Source organism: Octopus sinensis, linkage group LG1 (assembly GCF_006345805.1).
Source record: "Octopus sinensis linkage group LG1, ASM634580v1, whole genome shotgun sequence".
NCBI classification, from domain to species: Eukaryota; Metazoa; Mollusca; class Cephalopoda; order Octopoda; family Octopodidae; genus Octopus; species Octopus sinensis.
In genome coordinates this window covers 102,441,901-102,463,852 of record NC_042997.1, presented here as the reverse complement: position 1 = coordinate 102,463,852, position 21,952 = coordinate 102,441,901, and the positions used below count along the sequence as shown (strand labels likewise).

Genomic DNA, 21,952 nt, shown 5'->3' with positions numbered 1-21,952 from the left:
CTAAAACCGGAAAGCATGACCAAGTTCAAAACTGAAGGTCATCTTTCCAACCTGAATTATCATCCATTTGAAGTTTTGCTTCGACTTGTTTCCATTCTGCTACTAAATCCTCATAGTTTTCTATTAAATCATCTATGAACGGATATGGTATATTTGGTGATGCAGTTTTTCCTTTCAGTGTATCATCCATCACGTGTTTTAGGAGGCGCTCTAACACATGATGTTGGCAACCAATGTATTGAGGTGCAGGATATCCACGCTTTACAAATTCATTCTGCAGTTGAATGACCATTCCAGTATGCTTTCCTGTATTTACACTACATGTGTCTGTGATGATCATTTTGATTGCTGGCCACAATTCGTAATCATCTAAAACTTCCTTTAGTCTTTGAAAAATGGTATCTGCTCTGCCATTCTTCAGAGTTAGTGCCATTCTAATCTAATTTCTCTTGTGTTGTTTTTCACTACAACAGCTTGTCTTTCTTTACCCTTCATAACTTTTCCATCAAAATGGAGCACCCACTTGTCATATTTTAAAGTTTCTTTTAGTTCCTGCTTCATCTTTGCAGCCTCTCTCATAGCACCTTTGTACACACCTGACTGTGATGGAATGGGGAAAAGTACTCCTTCTCTCAGCTGTTTGCAGACATTGGCTGCTTAAATTTCTTTTTTTTTCAGCAAGTTCATTGCTTTCTGAGTTGAATGATGTTGTTTAGAGGTGCCAACTTGTTCATCTATTGGTAATGTAATTTCATCTGCAGTATCAGAAGTAGGGGTTGATGATGATAATGATGATGATGTATCTACAAGAGCAAGAAGTTGGGTACATATTAGTGAGTGACATCAATGCATACAAAAAAAAATGTATGATATTTGGTAATTTTTTAGGCACGTTACTTTACCTGCTTCAGAAATGCTTGTGAAGTTGAAGCTGACACTCTTAATGAGGAAGGTGTTCATTTTGAAGGATGAACCATAGCTAACCGAGATGTGGTGTAGCCAGTTATACCGCCACTTTGAATTTGTGTACTGTAAAAGTCTTTGTCTTTTTTAGATAATCAGCTGCCATGTTGATTAGTAATGTCAAACAAATCTTCAAAATTTTGACCTGGTTTCAGACGTTTCAAATAGGTATTCATACCTTGTCAACAGAGTGTTTACATTTCTTACCATAGACTTTAATGTTATACATGGTAAAATCAAATTTTTTCCATACATTCTCTAGTTCCTGAGCAATGAGCTAAAAGCAATATATTTTAATATCTGTAATAGAAAGAATAATGCATTCATGGATTATCTCAACAACAAATAATACTACTCAAGATGTGAAACAACTTTTACAACTGTATAAATCGTTATTGGCATTTGACCAGGAAGTAACTTCTGTCATAAAATCCTTTAAATCTAATAGAATAGAATGAAGCACTAATGCCAAACGTAATGTGAGTTTGACTAAGGTAAGCATGACACATTTGAAAATAGAAATATTAGTTGGTGGGGGAGGTTTTTGAAAGTTTGTAAAAAAATGAACTGCTAGTCACTGCTTTCTCATCATTTCTCATAGCAAGTCACCCTAGCCATGTTCAGTTTCAGAAAAAAATTTTAAATCATTATCCTACTTACCATTCAATCCTGGCTTGACCAGTTTTGCTGATGGCTACCAGAATATGTCTCATGACCTGAGGTTATTGAAAGAGTGAAATTGATTCTAAGCTGACATTGGTCCATTTTCATTTACAGAACCTAGTCTGTGTATAGTCATGTTAGTTGATGGAAAGAAGTTAAGGAAGTCATTTCTTGATCTTGGAGAAGGATCTCCATCTTTTGCTAAAAAGATGGGGATCCTTTAAAGGCTTCTCCTAAAATTTCTGTTCTAGTGTTTTGGAACTTTCCCACATACCACAGGATCTTTCACTCAATGTTTTGCAGACACTTGCTTATGTCTTTAACAGAAGTTTTGGTAGACAACTCCTCAAATCCTTTTTCTTTTATTTGCACTCTTTTTTTGTAAGCTGGAAGAAAATTTGCAGGCAGGTAGGGTAGTCAGTTACATCAACTCCAGTGCTAAACTGGTACTTATTTTATCAATTCTGAAAGGATAAAAAACTAAGTCAATCGCAACAGAATTTAGACTCTGAACAATAAACCAGATGGAATGTCACTGAGCATTTTGTTTGGCATGCTAATGATTCTGCCAGCTTGTCACCCTCAATAATAATAATCAATTCATCCTGCATGAATGGCATTATGTCCAAGAATCAGATATTATTATTGCTATTTTAATTTTGATGTATGAATAACAGAACAATTAAATGACAGATGACATGGCTTTGGGGCAGGCAGTTTTAAAAGCCTTATTATTCAGAAGATCACTAATTTTATTAAGAAAGAACTATTTTGAATGTGACTGTTGGACAATTTCAGGATAATGTAAGTAATAAAGAAACATATATATATATATATATATATATATATCATCACCATCATTTAATATCCATTTTCCATGCCGGCACAGGTTGGATGATTCCACAGGAATTGGCAAGTCAGAAAACTGCACCAAACTCTGTCTACTTTCGCATGGTTTTCTAATGCCAATATATTTATATAAATGGGTATAGCTGTGTGTTAACAAGCTAGCTTCCAAACCACATGGTTTTAGGTTCAGTCCCAATGCATGGCACTGTGGGCCAGTGCCTTTACGTACCCCGACTGACCAAAGCCTTGTGAGTAGATTTAGTTGATGGAAACTGAAGCAAGCCATTATATATATATATATAAATGTAATGTATGTATGCATGCATATGTGCATGTATTACTGCCTCTTTGCTTTGACATATGTGTTAGTAAATGAGTGTTACTATCATGCAAGTGGTGTCCTTCATTTCTTGTCTTCCTTGACTGGTCTTGTGGAAATATTACCTTGCCTGGAAACAGGTGCAGATTGGCAACAGGACGGGCATCTAACTGTAGAAAATCTGCCCAACGAAAAATTCCATCTGATCCATGTAAGTATGGAAAAGTAGACATTTAAACTGATGATGACATTATGTATATGTGTATATACATGCGTATTTATGTATGTGTATGTATACACACACACACACACACATTAAAATTCATACAAATTTATCCATGGAACTTCTTTTTTCCTTTGTATTTCAGCACCATATTACAAAATGCCTGTAGAAAAAGAAGGGACTAAAAGTCATATTACTTTTGCTGCTGCTCTTTCAATTGGTACCAAGCATGAATTGTCTGGTTCTGAAAAAGAGATAATTGATAAAACTCGTGGTTGTCGAGCTGATAGTGAAATTTCTATTGAAACTTATAGCAATGAAGGTAAGGATTAAATTGTTTTACTATCACTGTTATTATTAAGCACAGTATTATTAAGATACTGGCATGGCTGTGTGGTTAAGCAGTTTGCTTCCCAACTATATGGTTTCTGATTCAGTCCCACTGCATGGCATCATGGGCAAGTGTCTTTTATTATGTCCTGGGCTGACTAAAGCTTTGTGAGTAGATTTGGTATATGGAAATGGAAATAAGCCTGTCGTGTGTGCATTTATGCCTGATAGTTGTAAATAGTGTCACTATCATATAGGTGGTGCCATTTGTTTCCAACCTTCCATGAAAACAAGGAAATACTATTTTGTTTTGAAACAAGTGAGGGTTGGTAACAGAAATGGCATCTGACATAGAAAATGTGCCACAATGAATTCCATTTGACCTATGTTGGTGGTGATGATGACAACAACAATTATCAACAAAGCTGTTACAGTGTCAGAAAAAAATGCCTTGCAGTATTTGTTCTAACTTCTCACCAACATTAGTTTTGCCTTTCTTCCTTCCAAGATTGATAAAATAAAATACCAAATCATGTATTAGGATCAATATTATCAAGTAACCGTAAAGCAGTGAGTTGGCAAAATCATTAGCATGCTGGACATTTTTTTCTCACACCCTAATAATTTTGTTGATAATTGTTGTCATTATCACCACCAACATTGTTGTCATTTTAATGTGCACTTTGCCATATGTAGGTCAAACAGAATTCATTTTGGCAGATTTTCTATGTCGGCATGCTTACTGGCATTTTGTTCATCTTTACATTTTGAGTTCAAATTCTGCTGGAGTTGACTTCGCCTTTCATCTTTTTGAGGAAAATACCAGTCGAGCACTGGGGTTGATTTAATTGACTTAGCTCCTCCTCCCAAACTACTGACTTTGTGACAGAATTTGAAACCCATATTTGAAAGGCCCTTAGCTGGCAGAATTGTTAGCACACCAAACTAAATGCTTAGTGGCATTTCGTCCATCTTTAAGTTCTGAGTTCAGATTTCACCAAGATTTACTTTGCCTTTCAGTTTTTGGGAGTCAATAAAATAAGTACCAGTTGAACACTGGGGTCAATTTAATAAAATTTACTCCTCTCCTAAAATAGCTGGCCATGTGCCAAAATTTAAAACTAATATTATCAAGTAACTTCTCATCCAAAAGTTCAGGCCCTGTACCTATGTTAGAAACAATTATTTCTATTATTATTTAGGATTAGCAAAATTACTAGCGCATGAGTGGAATGAAAATGCCTTGTAGTACTCTGGTTGTTTACATTCTGAGTTCCAATCCTATGAAAGTTAACTTTGCTTTTCATCCTTAGAATATCAATAAAATAATGTTCTAGTCAAGTACTGGGGTTAACATAATTCATTGGCTCCCTGCCATTACATTTCTTGTTTTTGTGCCTTTACTAGAAACAATTATTGTTATTAAAATCTCAATCCTCATTTCTGGAAGTAAAAAGGATTTTAGGAGGGGGGTATTCTGTCCTCAAACAGTTTTTATGAAAGGTGAGTGTGTTGTAATTTGGCAAAAGTGAGCATCTGATCATCCATTTTATTTATTTATTCCCTGTGGTGGAATATTTGAAGAGGATATTTGTCTGAAAGAGAGAAAGAGAGATGTTGAAATTTTGAAGTGTCATGATTTGATTGTCTGTGGGTGGCTATGCTCCAATTTCATTATTAAGATGGTGGTCTTTCTGAAATATGAGAACTTAGGCATATCTCTTTACATCCTGTGTTCGGATCCTGTTGGAGTTGTGCATTCAACCTTCTGCAGCTATTAAAATTAAATTGACTAAGCTCCTACACGCTTAAACACACACACGAATGTAGTTTTGTGTGTGTGTGTGTGTACATGATTGTTTTGACATTTTGCAAGGGATGTAAATAAGTGTCATTCAAACAGTGTCATTAGTCTCGATCTTTCATGGGAATATGTCTAGACTTAGAAATCTGCATCAACAAACAATGCTGCTGCCTAATCTCTCCTTACTCCTCTCCTTCCTCTTCTGTTTCCTCCTAGCCCTCTCTGGCCATGGAAAAATGTTACCTCATTTGGAAACAGGTGAGTGTTAGCAACAGAAAAGGCATCAGGCTGTAGAAAGCTTGCCTCAACAAATTCAGTCTGACTCTTGCAAGTAGAGAAAAGTGGACTTTAAATGATAATGATTTTTTTTATTATTTGATTTTCCTGTAAAATATAAGATTATCATGCATTACATTTCTTTTATTTTTCAATAATTCACAGAGAATTCTAAAACCGAACGTGATACATCAAAGAAAACCTCAGATACCTCACATTTTAAAAACTCCAAAAAGACCCATGAAGCTAATGTGATAAGTTATGGGAAAAAACTTCCTGGTGATGATGATGATGATGATGAACATTCTGAAAAAAGCAGCTCCCAAGAGAGTAGCAAAGTAGCTTCTAATTGTCGGGATCCTTCATGTAGTAGTGGAGAAACTATGCATTATAATTCAAATAATTTCACCACTAGACATAAGAATCCTAACAGTTCTTCTATTCATTTTTTCTCTGGAAACCCAATGGTTGAAGTGACCAAAGGAATTTTACATATATATAAAGATAAGTAAGTTGAAAAAGTATTTTTTATCTTTCATTTGTTTCAGTCAGTTGGAGCATAGCCTTGAAGGTGTTATCTGAAAGAATCAACCCCAGTGCTTTTTTTTTTTTTGAGTTTGGTATTTATTCTTCTGCTCTCTTTTACCAAACTGCTAGATTACAAGAACATAAGCAAACCAACACCAGTTGTCAAGCAATGGTGTAGGACAAAGACACATATGCGCGGGTGCGCGCACACACACACACACACACACACACACTCCACTCACCCATACATACAGGCTTATCTTTTACAGGTGCTGGCGCCACATAAAATGCACTTGTGCCAGTACTGTGTAAGTGCACTCATGCCAGTGGCACATAAAATGCACCCAAGTGAAACCATAGTTGTAGCTGTTGTCAATCTCACATAACCATACCGGTGGCACGTAAAAAGCACTATTCAAGCATTGGGCCTCTCAGAGGCAATGATAAATGGTTGAGACCTTTGGCAACATGCTGTGCTTGAGATAGAAGACCCATCAAGCCAAGTGAAATTGTAGTCCTGGCAGATGCTGATATCATGCAACTGGTACCCCATGCCGGTGGCATGCAAAAGCACTCATTACACTCTTGAAGTGGTTGGTGTTAGTAAGGGCATCCAGCTGTAGAGACCATGCCAAATCAGACTGGAGTCTGGTGCAGCCTGTAGCTTACCAGCCCTGGTCAAACTGTCCAACCCATGCCAGCATGGACAATGGTCATTAAATGATGATAATGATGATTTATGTTTATATACACGATAAACTTCCATGAAGATTCTGTCTATCAAATTCACTTGTAAGGTACTGGTTGACCCAGACTATAGTAGAAAATATTTGCCTAAGATACCATGCAGTGGGACTGAACATGAAACCACATGGTTGCAAAGTGAACTTCAAACCACACAGTCATATACACATATGCATGTGTATATGTGAATTTCTTTTATCCTCATGGAAGTATCTAGTTAGCAACAAAAAAGTCTGTTGTACTACAATTTAATAACATTTTTGTCATTCTATAAGTCACTTCATTTATTTATTGTTTTTTTTTTGTTTTAATATTCTGTACAGCAAATCTGTTAAAATAATTTAAGTTTTGTTTCCTTTTCAATTACTGCCAGTACCACTAAATCTAATAGTAACCTATTCTGTTACGTCACCCACCAGTAAGCACTCACTCTAGAGAAGTTCAGTAAAAGCTGTGTTGTTGCCCTGGATATCAGAAAAACCGTCAGTTGTGCCTGGTGTGCAGGTCTCCTGTCAACACTTTCCATCTACAGTCTCCACCTTCTCTCATCTCTTGGAATGGTAGCTTCTTATCTGTTTGCAACATCAGTGCATATGTTGACTGAGCTCTTTCTACCCTGCTCTCAATCATCTCTAATATTCCCGAGGATTTCGTTTTGAATCTCACTCTTCCTCTTATTCAGCAATGACCCACTTGCTGTCGCATCCAACAACACTGCTACTCATTCTGTCTGTGTCTTTTCCCAAACTACTAAGTTGCAGGGATGTAAATAAACCAACACCACTTGTCAAGAAGAAGGTAGAGAGACAAACACAGGTACAAAGACATAACATGTATGACAGGCTTCCACACAGTTTCTGCCTACCAAATTAACTCATAACAGGCTATAGTAGAATACTCTTGCTTGGGTTGCTGTGCAGTAGGATTGAACCTGAAACCTCATGGTTTGCAAAGCTAGCTTCTCAGTCACACAGCTTGAGAGGTTGTTTTTATGATGATTACAAAGTCTGAGGATTCTTGTTTTTCAATTTTCTGAATTGAAATTAAGTATTGTTATGAATGATTATAAGGACTCTGTAATTTTAAATTGTTTTTGTTTCTTTACAATTTAAATATGATTTTTTATTTGTAGTCAAATGGTATTATTGAAGGAAGATCTTCCACGCAGTGAAATGATCTGTATGCTTGGTGTGTCAGCAAGTTATACAATACATGATCTTTTACGATTCACTGCTTCAGTCAGGTATGTATATTTTACTTCTGATTAATTATTATTATTCATCGGGTACTAATATATAAAGTTCAATATATCCATCATGCCTATTCAATTGATAAGAGAACATAAGGCATATTCATCACAACTATATATGTGCAACATGGTGACCTCATATCAAGATAAACAGTGCATGACATTATAGGTGGGGCCCAGTTAGAATGTTCTTGAGGTCAAGTAGCCCATCCCACTCAAAAGGTCCATGAATAAGGGTTCTTTACAAATGATGAACGAAACGGGTTTCCAGAGGGGAATTATTCAAACGTCAAAGAATACCTCTCAACACATGATTATGATGCTCTCTCACTACTTCTGCTCATGATCAGAGATGCACATGTTGTCAGCCACTAAGGGATCTGTTCAACTGGTTAAGGTCAAGCAACTGGCAAGTAAATCTATAGTATTGAGCAGAATATTTACTGTAGCCCATCTTTTACACCAAGACAAAGTATGTGCATATTAACACTTTCAATCAGTTAAGATCAGAAGCCATGAGAGCCACTGATGGTTTCAGGCAAATTTCTGCTACATCTCTTGCTACACCTCTGTGTTGCTGAGGTGTGTGCAGCATTGTATGTTCTTCTTTTTGTTGGTGCTGGAGGAGTACAAACTTCACGTATTGCATCGGTTTGTTTTGTTATGGGGTTTATCTTGAATTTTTTGTTGTATTAGTGTTTGTGTTTGCATAATGTGAGTTGCGTTCTGTTGGATATCCAACCTGTAGAGCACCTTATTTACATTTGATGGATATTTATCCTCATCTTGTTTGTCCGTCGAATGTAAATAATGTACACAATTCCTCATCTCTTAAATATAGAACTGCTGTAGAGTACCTGTTGTAGGGGGTTGTTTATTTTATTGAATATTTACTGTATAGAGTGTTTGTGGATTGTTTTGGGTTGTCCTGTACAGGGTGTCCCAAAAATCACTAATGGGTTTCAGTTTTTAATAACTTCCTTAACTTTACAAATAAATGCATGAAATTTTGATACAATATTAAGGACATAATGGAAATTAATATGCACAAGTCAAATTTTGCAACCTCACTACATCACATATAAAAAATGGCATCGCTTAAATGGCAGACATTTTTGGCTTTGCATGCCCATGCTCTTTCCAAAACTTGCACCATAACAACATCAAGAGTTTCAGACCCCACTTTTCTGATTTCTCTATTGATGTTCTTCTTCAGTTACACCAGAGTCTCTGGTTTGTTGATGTAAACCTTCTCTTTCAGGTATCCCCACAAGAAAAAATCCGGACTAGTCAAGTCTGGGGAACATAAAGGCCAGTTGACTTTGTTGTAAGGGGAGATTATTCTCTTTTCAAAGCACTACCGTAGCATTTGCAGTTGCCTCATCTTGCTGGAACCATGTGTGAGGTCTCAATCATGGTTCTGTACTGTTCTCTAGTCACTGTAACAGCATTTCTGTCATCGTCCTCAAAGAAAGAAGGACTAAGTTTTTAATTGCATTCTCACTTGGTGCATCTCTCACTCGGAAGTGTTGACAGTATGCTCCCTTGGTCTGAATTATCGATCCCTGATTTTGATAGAAGAATTCTACCACTTGGTTGCGTTGTTGAGTGCAGTATTTTTCCATAATGAATTTCTCAGATCCATGAGCACATAAAATCTGAAAAGAGAGGGAAAAGGTTAAATAATTAATTTCTATAATGTTCTTTATATTGTATTAAAATTTCATGCATTTATTTGTAAAGTTAAGGAAGTTATCAAAAATTGAAACCCATCAGTGACTTTTGGGACATCTTGTATTATTTGAAACTGTTAAATTTGGTTTGACTCAGGACTGGTCTTTTTCCTGGGAGGATTTATGTAGGTAGTGGTTTACTGTCTGTAACCTAAGGTATCCACAAGTTTTCAGTAGTCTTTCAAGTGCTTAGACCCTTCCTGGTAATCCTTGTTGTTCTTAAGAGACAAACTTTTTGTAGAAACTCTACCAGGCATTCTATTCCAATCCCCTTCAGTCATTTGTTTATATTGTTGCTTACTGTTCCCAATGCACCAATTATTAAGGGCATGACCTTGATAGTTCTCATACTCCAAATTCTTCCTATTTCAAATTTTAATGGGATTCTTTTTTTTTTCTCATCCTCTTTCTTTTCGATGCTGGAATCAAATGGGCCTGATGGGTTGATTAGTAAACAACTTTGCTTTTCTTTATCTATAATTGTTATGTCCGGTCTATTATTTTCTAACTTGTCTGTTTGAATAAGGAAGTCCCACAGAATCTTAGATTTGTCCGGTTCCAGTACTCTTTTGACCCAATGATTGTACTGTGTTTCCAGCTTCAAATCCCCATTTCTGGCAAAGTTTCCAGTGTAAAACTTTTACAACCTGGTCATGTCTCCATTTCTTATATTCTTCCTGTGCCAAATTAGGGCATTCTGTCACACTGCATGCCACTATCTCGTTCTGTTTCTGCAAGCTCTATATGTTTCTGACACATTCTTTCCATATATATTTTTTCTCAAGTTGTTTGTTTTTATTACTTCATCTTGAGCTGCTACAATTAGGCTCCCTGTTTCTTTTTTAAATTGCCCCATTTTTAACGAAGCCCAGGATTTTGTTCCACATACATCTTCAGTGGCTCTCCAAAATTGGCCATGTAGGGGCTTGTCTTCAATCTGTCTAATGTACTCTCTTTGTATATCGTTCTTGGTTTTTTTCCTGTTACGCACTTGATCATCTGTTCTTTATTAACTGTCTTCAGTAGTTTTTCTGTGCTGCTCTGTAAATACTCTCCTAGGTTTTTCTTTCCATCTGTACACATTCTTCTACTACTATTAAACCTTTTCCACCCTGGTCTTTCCTCAAGTACAGCTGTTTGATATCAGCTTTGAGATTGTGAGCTCCATACATTGTCATCAACTTTCTAGGTTTTCTGTCAAGTTTCTTTATATCGTTTCTGGTCCAGTCCATAATTCCAACTCCATATCTGATTAAGGGTACTGCTCATGAATTAATTGCTCCAATAAGATTTTTTGAATCTAGCTTTAACTGCAATAATTTTCTCACTCTCTTTCTGTACTCCCTACCAGTAAATTGTTTTATTTCTTAATTTTTTATTTTGTCAGCTTCCAGTGTTCCCAAGTACTTATACCACTGTCCTTTCTCAACTGCTCTCATTGTTTGCTCATTTGGAATTTCAATTACCTGGCTTCTTTCAAATCTTCCTTGTTACATTTTCAAAATAGTGCACTTTTCTCTCCTAAATTTCTTACCTACATCATTTAAGAAAATACGGATAGTATGTTTAAGACTTTCAAGCTGTTTCTCATTTTCCACATAAACCTTTATATCATCAGTCATAATCTTCCACATTTGTGGTAAATAGATTATAGGGACCCTTGATGCATAGCCGCATTCGTCCACTTGTCATCTAGACAGAAATGTGACCTTGCTGCAGGTAGTCATCCAGTTGTGCGGCAATCCTTCCATACAACTGTGTAAAGTTCTTCAGCCAATAGCCATGTACTCCATCCAGACCTGGACCTTTCCAATTGCTATTTTTTAAACTTCTGTCACACTGTATATAGATTAATTCTGATGTCCATTTGTCTTGGTACAATTTCAAGTCATCTTTCCACCTTTGTTAGCCACTCAGCACTTTCTTTATATCTCGATATCCTGTTTCACAGCCCTCCCCAAAATTCTTTACTTTCTTTTGCATCTGGAATCAGTTCTTGGTGTTGGCCTTCCTCTATTTCCTCAAGAAGACGTCTATTTGATTGGAACAGTCTATTCTGTTCAAAATCTTTGCATCTAGCATCATATCTTTTCAATTTGCCCTTTAATGCTGATACTTCTTGTGTCAATTCCTCATGTATTGTTTGTTTTCCTCTTTCTTTTAACCTGTACTGTCCATTCAATTTTCTGATTACTACCTTATTCTTGAGCTCTCCTCATTATCCTATTCAATTGCCCCAGTTCTTTCTATCTCTTTTCCAGCTTTATTCATTTTTTCTTCCTCCAGTTTGATTCCTTCTTTTCATTTCCTTTTATATCTTCAGTTTTTCACTTATAGTCCACTATGTTAGCTACAACATTAGCAGCAGCTATGATTAGCTGGTTTGTTTCTCTGATGCTTTCTGTTTTAATCAAGCTTAAAACATTGTTTACTTTGCCTGTGGCTCTCCTCACTTTTTCTCTGTCCATATATCTTACATTTGGCGATACTTCATTGTTCCCATCTGATATTTTACTTTGCAACGTTTCTAAAATCTCTTTCCCTTCATCGTTCAAGTCTTGTACAGTACTTACTATCACCTGTCCAAATAGATTATCTTCATTAGTTACTTTATCAATATTCTCTGGTTCTCTGCTATTTCCCTCTTTCTTTTTCTTCATCCCTTTATTACCACTTTCTGCTACTGCTGTTTCACTCTCCTTCTGCTCTTTTTTTTTTATGTTTATCTGAATTTCTTCAATGTCTACACCTGTAATCCAGTCGTTCCTACAGATTGCTCTTGCTTGGTCTATCAGTTGCTGGGCAGATGCTTCAGAACCTCCTTTTTCATCCCATATTCTCTTCATTCAATTCACGAAGCCTCTTTTATTTGGCTCACCTCTCAGCCAGCATTCTATTACTATTTTGTTTACGTCTTTTTCCCATTTCATTCTTTTCCTTTTGGACTTTTGTCTACGGTTTTGATCCTGATCAATAGCTTGATGATGACTTACCAGAGCTTGATCAGATACTCCTTGCCTGCTGTGTACGACACCTTCACTGTTAACACTTCCTGTCCCATTAGTGCAATTGTGGTTATTATTTAATTTTGACATTGCACATTTAGAGGTAGCATTTGTTAGGTTGTGCAATCACCAGTGTTTTTATCGTGACACCATCACTAGGTCGGTTGCTAGCCAGTGCTCTGAGAGTCCACACCTACCCTCATGTACACTGTTTTTTGTGCCAGTCTCATTCACTCCATTGTTTTATGCCTTTGTATTTGACATTTTCACTCCTGAGAATTTTGGTGTTGAGGAGACACAACCATTGGTGTTTATTTTTGTTTTTGAGACACTTTCTTTAGAGGGGTTGCTGACCAAGTCTAAAGGGACCCCCTTCTTCCATGAGGCAGGCTTAACTCCACCAGATGCCAATATGGTATTTCTAGGTCCAGTGGGGGTGGGGGAGGCTTGCTTTCAGGTACTACATTTTGCCCAACAGTGACCTAAAAGTAGTTGTGGTTAAGGGTAACCTTGTTCTTCCCATGTTATGATGCCACAACCAGATGTAGTTTCATGCCATAGCCAGGGCATGTTATTATTAGTATTATTATCCTTTGCTTGTGTTGTTACTGCCAGTGATGGTAGTAGCATTGTTGTATGCTATTGTTCTCTGGCTATTTCCTGTAAGTGTGGTGGCTTTGTTGCCATTGTTGCTCTTCTGTCCCTGATCGTTTCTGTTGCTTTTCTTTGTTTCCATTTTTCTAGTTGATTGTGTTGGTGGGATGGCCTTTGTTTAGTAGCACTTTCTATGACCTTCGAAAATGGAGTGCTGATATTCATCCTCCTCAACATACTATTTTTACCTATTTAGCTGAGATATTCTGTGTGGTGAAAGGGCTGTTGGATGGGTTTCATGTTTGGTCTGCTATGTCAAGGGTGTAGGGGCTTAGATTGGTTGTCTAACCATTTATGTGTACTGGAGTGTTATTCTCATGGCCATTCAAATAGTTTGGTTCATTTTCAAAAGCTGTCTGGTTGGTCAAAAAGAAGCTGCTGGTGGCAGATGGGGGCAGGAGGGTGGAGGCTAGTGTCCAGATGTGGGAGGAGGGGGAAAAGTTTATGTTGAGAAATTAATTTAAATTCAAATCTGAATCTATGACACAGGACAACAGTTTTTTTAGGCATAACATTATATATATATATATATATATGTGCTAGCGGGGTGCAAAGAGCACTATACGAGCATGATTGTTGACAGAGCAGCTAACCAGCTTCTGTGCCAGTGGCACATAAAAGGCACCATTCGAGTGTGGTTGTTACCAGCGTTGCCTTACTGGCACTTGTGCTAAGAGCACCATCCGAGCGTGATTGTTGCCAGAACAGCTAACTGGCTTCCGTGCCAGTGGCACGTAAAAGGCACCATTTGAGAATGATTGTTACCAGCGTCACCTTACTGGCACTTGTACAGATGGCACGTGTAAAAACATTTGAGCGAGGTCGTTGCCAGTACTGCCTGACTGGCCTCCGTGCCAGTGGCATGTAAAAACACCCACTACACTCTCGGAGTGGTTGGCGTTAGGAAGGGCATCCAGCTGTAGAAACTGCCAGATCAAGATTGGAGCCTGGTGCAGCCATCTGGTTTGCCAGCCCTCAGTCAAATCGTCCAACCCATGCTAGCATGGAAAGCGGACGTTAAACGATGATGATGATATATATACAAGGGACGTTCAATAAGTAATGTTCCTGACCCACTTGCCGTTGTTTGATCTAGCTGAAATTTTGCATGTGCAATTATTTATATCTCTATAGATTAAGTAGTAAATTTCAGCTCTGAACCAATTGTGGTTTCTGATTTACAGGTGTTTGAACTGAGTCAAGTGTGAAATGGAGCCTGTTGAGTGTCGAGCAGTGATCCGGTTTTTGTATTTGAAAGGACGCACACCACGGGAGGCTTTTGATGAAATGAAAGTAACTTATGGTGATGATGCCCCATCATATGACCTTGTAAAACGCTGGCATCGTGAATTCAAACATGGTCGTAACTCTGTGGAAACAGCTTCCAGATCTGGTCGCCCCACTTCTGCCATTGATGTCAAGTTGAGGCTGCCATTTTGGAAGATCGACGCATAACTATTCGCCAAATAGCCCATGAGGTCAAGATTAGTACCAGGTCTGTGGAAACTATCATTCATGACCATTTGCATATGCAAAAGGTGCCTGCCAGATGGATTCCCAGGTTGCTCACACCTTTCCAGAAGCAAGACCGCGTCGAGTGCTCGAGGATGAATTTGGAGATGTGCCAAGAAGATGAGTCAAAATTTTTCAAAAGACTGATTACACGGGATGAAACCTGGGTCCATCACTATGATCCAGAGACCAAAGCCCAGTCAATGCAGTGGAAGCACCATGACTCACCTCCTCCAAAGAAGGCAAGGGTGCAGCCCTCCGCTGGCAAGGTCATGCTCACAGTCTTCTGGGACCAGGACAGAGTAGTGATGACAGATTTCCTGGCAAAGGGTACCACAATTACAGGAGCCTATTATGCTTCACTTTTGAGGAAATTAAGAGAAGCTATCAAAATCAAGAGGTGGGGCAAGATCAGCAAAGGCATCCTCCTCCTGCAGGACAACGCTCCAGTTCACAACTCGCTTGCTCCCAGATCAGAAGCACAGGCGTGCGGCTATGAACTCCTCTTTCACCCCCCTACTCTCTTGACCTTGCACCCTCTGATTTTCACCTCTTCCCAGCCATGAAGTTGTTTTTGAAAGATGATGCAGCCTTGTTTTATGAAGTCACGTCGTGTTTGGAGGACCAAGCTGGGGTCTTCTACAAAAACGGTCTCCAGAGCTGCTTCAAACAATGGGAGAAATGCGTAACTCTGGGTGGTTCCTATGTAGAAAAAGACTAATAACTGTGCCAAGTTTCGTTGCTCTACTGCTATGGGAAGTGGGTCAGGGGCATTACTTATTGAACGCCCCTCGTATATATATATATATATATGTTACGGAGATGTACTTACATCGCAAGTGACTTGATCTGATATTGTGTGCTGAAACAGACAATTGCAGCGTGGAAGGTGTTTATAAGCCATTTAAAAAAACACACAAAAACCATTAGATACACTTCAACATTTAAATTTAATTTGTGTCAAAATAGTTTTGTCGCTTTTGTGATGTAGCATGAAATTTTGTCAGTGAACAGGTTGCGGTTTCAAAGTGACGAAAATATTTTGACACAAACTGAATTTAAATGTCGAAGTGAATCTAATGGTTTTTGTGTGTTTTTTAAATGGCTTATAAACACCTTCCACACTGTAATTGTATCTATCTATCTATCTATACGCACACACACAGAGGAGTTGGACAAAATAATGGAAACACCTTAAAATTTCAAACAAATTTATTTTAATATAGGGTAGGACTGCCTTTGGCAGTAATTACTGCTCGAATTCTATGAGGTATGGACTCATACAAAGTTTGAATTGTTTCCAAAGGAATTTTTGTCCATTCTTCTGCTAAAGTAGTCTCTAGTTCTTGTAGTGATGATCGTGGGGGATATCGACTCCTTACTTGTTTTTCTAAAATGCACCATAAATGTTCAATAATATTGAAATCTGGGGACTGTGGTGGCCAGATAAGATGTTCAACTTCACTAGAATGTTTCTTGTGCCATTCAGTAACAACTTTAGCTGTGTGAATTGGTGCATTATCATCCTGAAAGATTGCGTTTCCCTCAGTAAACAGTTCCGCAACCATATGATGAATTTGATCAGATAAAATGCTTAAATAGTCTTGACTATTAATTCTGCCATGAAGAGAAATCATTGGGCCAGCAGATTTCCAAGATATAGCCCCCCCCCCCCCCGATCATCACAGATCCTCCTCCATGTTTAACAGTTGAAAGAAGGCAGCCTGGGTCAAATGCTTCTTTTGGCTGTTTCTACATGTATACACAGCTTGTGGTTGGAAATAAAGTAAAGGATGACTCGTGCAAGAAAATAACATTCTTCCACTGCTCTAGGGACCAATTCTGTGGGTTTTTACTCCACACTAAACGATTTGCAACGTTTGCTTTTGAAAGTAGTGGTTTTCTGATTGCAGCCCTCCCATGAAATCCAGCTTTGTGCAGTTCCCGGTGAACAGTTTTTGTGGAAACTGTGTTCTTGAGGTGGGCATTAAGCTCTGCAGTAATTTTGGGAGCTGTACTTTTGTGATCCTTTCTAATAATTTGTGTAAGAGTCCGATGGTCCCAATCCAAAGTTTTGTTTCGATGAGGAGATTTTTACCTCTTTCTCAGAGGCTGTCATTACTTTCAAGACAGTACTTCTTGATACACCAAACATTTCTCCTGTTTTCGTTATGCTAGCGCCAACCATATGAGCACCAACAATTTGATCTCTTTGAAAGTCTGATTGATCTGTCATTTTCATGAATTTTAATTACCTTTTTCTGATGATATCTGAAAAGAAACAGCAATTTTAGCAAATCATATTAAGCAACACTAATAATAAATTTAAAAAAAAACATAAAAATAAACAAACTTTTGACGGTTTTATAGATATTTCAAAATTATGATGCTAGATGTTTCCATTATTTTGTCCAACCCCTGTATATATGCATATTATTATTATTGTTCAGTAGTCTTATTTTTATCATGTGCTTTCATTGCGCTACTGAGTGCAGCTCTGTGTGCCTTGGGTAAGTGCTGTGGTTTGTTGTGATGCTCTTATTTTTACTGTATTGAAAGTGTTTTACATAGGATGTGTGCAGTGTCTAGTAGTGCTATTTTCTGTATGTTATATATACTTGTTAGTCCTGGTGTTTTTGTTATGTATTTGTCTGAATATTTTTTTATCATACCTAATGTGTCTACTATAACAGGAATTGTTTCTGTATTTAGAGTTCACATTTGAGTTACCTCGACTTCCTGATCTTTTATTATCATCATCATCATCATCATTATTATTATTAGCATGTCGGGCAAAATGCTTATTGGTATTTCGTTTGTTGTTACTTTCTGAGTTCAAATTCTGATGAGGTCAACTTAGCCTTTCATTTTTTCAGGGTCGATAAAATAAGTACCAGTTTAACACTGTGGTTGATGTAATCAACTCATCCCCTCTCCCAAAATTGTTGCCCTTGTGGTGGTGGTAGTGGGTGGTGGTGGTGGTGGTGGTTGTTGTTGTTGTTGCTGTTGCTGTTGTTGTTGTTGTTGTTGTTTATGTTCTGAGTTCAGATGTCGCCTAGGTTGACTTTACTTTCATCCTTTTATGGTCAGTGAAATAGCACCAGTTAAATACTGAGGTTGATGTAATTGACTTTCCCTTTCCCTCAGAAACTGCTGGCCCTCTGCCAAAAAATTTGAAACTATTTTATTATTTTGGTTTACTTTTTATTTGTTTCATTCAGTAGACTGGCCATGCTGGGGTACCACCATCAAAAGTTTTTTGTCAAATGAATCAACCCTAGCACTTTTATTTTTAAGCCTAATACTTATTCTGTTGGTTTCCTTTGCTGAACCATTAAGTTATGGAGATGTAAACACACCATCAGTGGTTGTCAAGCAGTGGTGGGGAATAGACACTAACACACAGACACATACATAAATATATATATCAAAAGGATGTGTTATAATATTATTCTACAGCCATACCAACAATCCATCATACCTCTATTATCAGCTTCCCCACAGATATCATTATGGTTTTGACACCTGGATAGTACCATTCAGTCCAGCAGTGTCAACAATACTAAAATAAGTGTTGTTTGGGAACAAACAACCCAAAGAAACCACAACTTTCAAACACATTTACCCTATTTACAACCGTATCTGTAAATTAATTCATTAAACTACTCCTGAATACGTAACTAAACAGCAACAAATCTATTAAGTCTTCTGTATAACAAATCCACTCACAAGGCTTTGATTGTCTTGAAGCTATAGTAGAAGACACTTGCCCAAGGTGCTATGCATTGGGACTGAACCTGGAACCATATGGTTGGGAAGCAAGCTTGTTACTACACAGCCATGCCTATTATAATCCAGCTACCAAAATAATTTGTGTTTTATAAACAATGCAGTTGATAAGAGGTACTATCTTCTGATGAATACTGCATTCAATTTGCTTTTTCATGTATTTTCATCACAATACACAAATGGCTATTATATTTTGTCTGAATATTTGAAACTTTTTTTAATACAATACACCTATTTACAAGCCATTACAAAAGTTATACAAAATAGTTGCATTTCATTTTCCAAATTCATTACACTAATTAATTTTCCTAAGTGTCTCTATTCCATCATCATCATCATTTAACATCCATGTTCCGTGCTGGCATGTTGTTCAACTCTGTTAGAGGGTATATAATGAGTCAATTTTAAAAGACATTCCTCTTGTATGATATATAAGTTGTTTGATGTATGTATCAGAAAGGCTACATAGGGTTGTATGACACTGAAACAGACTACATTGACTATAGAGGCTGTGTAATATCAATCGGAATGATATGACTAAGTGTAAAAAACGCTAAGTAGATGGAATAAAAGCAGCACATATTTTATGAGAAAGGTTTTCAAAATTTATTGGCATATCGTTACCAACATCGCCTTACTGGCACTTGTGCCCCGTGCTAGTGGGGGTGTTAAGAGCATCATCCTTGTGTGATTGTTGCCAGAGTGGTTAACTGGCTTCCGTGCCAGTGGCATGTAAAAGGCACCATTCGAGCGTGATCGTTACCAACGTCACCTTACTGGCACATGAAAAAACATTCGAGCGAGGTCGTTGCCAGTACCGCCTGACTGGCCCCCATGCTGGTGGCACGTAAAAGCACTCACCTCACTCGCAGAGTGGTTGGCGTTAGGAAGGGCATCCAGCTGTAGAAACTCTGCCAGATGAAGATTGGAACCTGGTGCAGCCATCTGGTTCGCTAGCCCCTAGTCAAATCGTCGAACCCATGCTAGCATGGAAAGCGGACGTTAAACGATGATGATGAAACCTGAGACATGTAATAAATTATTAGAATACAAGAACAGATGCAAAACTATTTAAGAAAACAATATGTAAATACAGATGAAAATATATTGTATATTTACAAATTTTATGTATTTATTTTTGGGGTATTTTATATAATTTGTTTGTATCTTGTGAAGTTTTTAAATATTTTATTATGAAATAGATATTTATAAACTAAGTATTATTAGGTGCAGGTGTGGGTGTATGGTAAAATGTTTGCTTCCCTCCTCCATGGTTTTTGGTTTTGGTTCCATCATGTGGAATGTTAGGCAAGTGTCTTCTGCAATAGCCCTGGGCTGGCCAAAGCCTTGTGACTTGATTTGGTTGACAGAAACTGAAAGAAGCTTGTTTTGTGTATGTATATATATATATATATATATTTTCAACAATTGAGGGTAAAATTAATTAATTATTATTATTAATCAATTTCACCAAGTGTTCAGTATGTAAAGGGACCATTTAAGGCGAATTCAAAATATTACATTTTATAAAGGGCTTAGTAAAATAAATGTGGCAAAGTAATTTATTTTACTAAGCCCTTTATAAAATGTAATATATATATATATATATACATACACATACATACAGTCAGATGAATATGGTACTTCAGTTGAGGCACCAGAATTTAGTACAGTATTATCTATACAATTTCAAAATAAGGTGATTAAGATCAAAATAAGCAACATATCTCTGGATATCCTTGTTGCTTGTTTTGATTTATATATATATATACACACACACACACACACACATAATGTTGGTCAAATGTCACCCGACAGTAAATCAAAATTCCATAAATAGTATCTGTAATTCTGTATTGACTCAAATGGAAAAATGTGTTGCGTAAGAAGAACTTCAGTTTGAACAATTTTCATGATGTTTCATATTTAGATGATTTTATTAAATTCATTCAGTTGTTGAACATAAATAAATCTTGGAATTAAATGGTTTTGATTTACTGTCAGGTGACTTTTGGCCAAGCCTGTATGTTATGTGTATAAGTGTGTACGTTTGTTTGTGTGTACATGTGTATGTGTGTTACTGTCCCCTCGCTTTGACTCTTGTGTGATAGTTGTAAATGAGTGTCACTGTCAAGCAGGCAATGCCCTTTGTTTCCAATCTTCCATGAATGCATGTCTGATCATGAGGAACATCACCTTATTTGGAAACAAATGAAGATGGGCAACAAGAATGGCATCTTACCATAGAAAATCTGCCTTAATAAATTCTGTCCAATTCATGTGAGCATGGTAAAGTGGACTTTAAATCGATGATGATAATGATATTTATTAACTAAATACATGAAAGGTCTTTAATGTTATGTAACTGTAATGAATCATCCTTTAGGTACCTTTAACAATGTCAAGAACAGAACTCTTCACAGGAGTATGGGTGGTGAGGGATGTATAAGTTGGGACTTGTTTCTAACATTTGAATGTGTTTATTGGAGTATCTTTAGTTTCAGTACAGTGGAAATGGTGTGGATAAATATTTTTTCTATCTATTTCTAGTGCTGGTGTAGAAAGTATGCGAATCATTAGGGATTCTACTCCTAATCAGTATATGGTTCTGGTTAAGTTCAAAACTCAGGTAAGAATTTTGAAATATTTAATTCCATTATTTGTTGCTACAATTTAATGAGCCAAATAAAATACTTTTTAAATGAAGATTAAATAATCTTTGTGTGACATAAAGTAATCTATAATTTAAACCAATCTGTTAATTGTTTTTATCTTATTGTGAAAAGATGCTGTAGCTTGCAGGAATTGTTACTTCTTTATAATTTTTTAATGGACTTGATCTAGTTGAAGGGGCTGTGCCCATAACTTTTGCAAGTATTCTAAGACTGGTGAGATGTATGGAATTATAACTTTCTTCCTAAATAGCTGCAGGAAAACCATGGGTAGGGAAAGAATTTCAGAGAGCCACTATTTTGTGTATGCATGAGTGGAGGAGTACTGGGCATAGTGGTTATTGTTGGGCCCGGGGTTGGGAGTGATTAGTGATCTAACTATAGGTAACAGGCAAATTGAGAGTGCCTAGGTGGAGGTGGCATGATACTAACTAACTCTGATGAGTAAAGGCCACAATAGTATCAGAAGAAAAGATAGAGGAAACAGCATGTGTGGTCCAGTGTGTGTTGGTGAGCTTCTTCATTCTAATCAGTCAGGTGGCCTTTTTTTTATGTAGTTTAGGAGGATTGCATGTGTAGCTGCAGTGCCATCCTAAATGAGTGTGCAGCACTCTACTCAAGCTTTTGTATAAGGTTTGT

At 37.2% G+C, this 21,952-nt stretch overlaps 1 protein-coding gene across 1 annotated transcript in view; it reads left to right on the top strand.

Annotated features, from left to right (window-relative positions):
* Positions 1-21,952, top strand: part of LOC115213043 (BRCA1-associated protein) — a 62,732-nt gene that overhangs the window by 8,903 nt on the left and 31,877 nt on the right. Inside the window, exons 2-5 of the mRNA XM_036502551.1 lie at positions 3,163-3,339; positions 5,593-5,935; positions 7,832-7,942; positions 21,192-21,270. Of these exons, the coding sequence (XP_036358444.1) occupies positions 3,163-3,339; positions 5,593-5,935; positions 7,832-7,942; positions 21,192-21,270 (710 nt within the window). The remainder of the gene's footprint in view (positions 1-3,162; positions 3,340-5,592; positions 5,936-7,831; positions 7,943-21,191; positions 21,271-21,952) is intronic.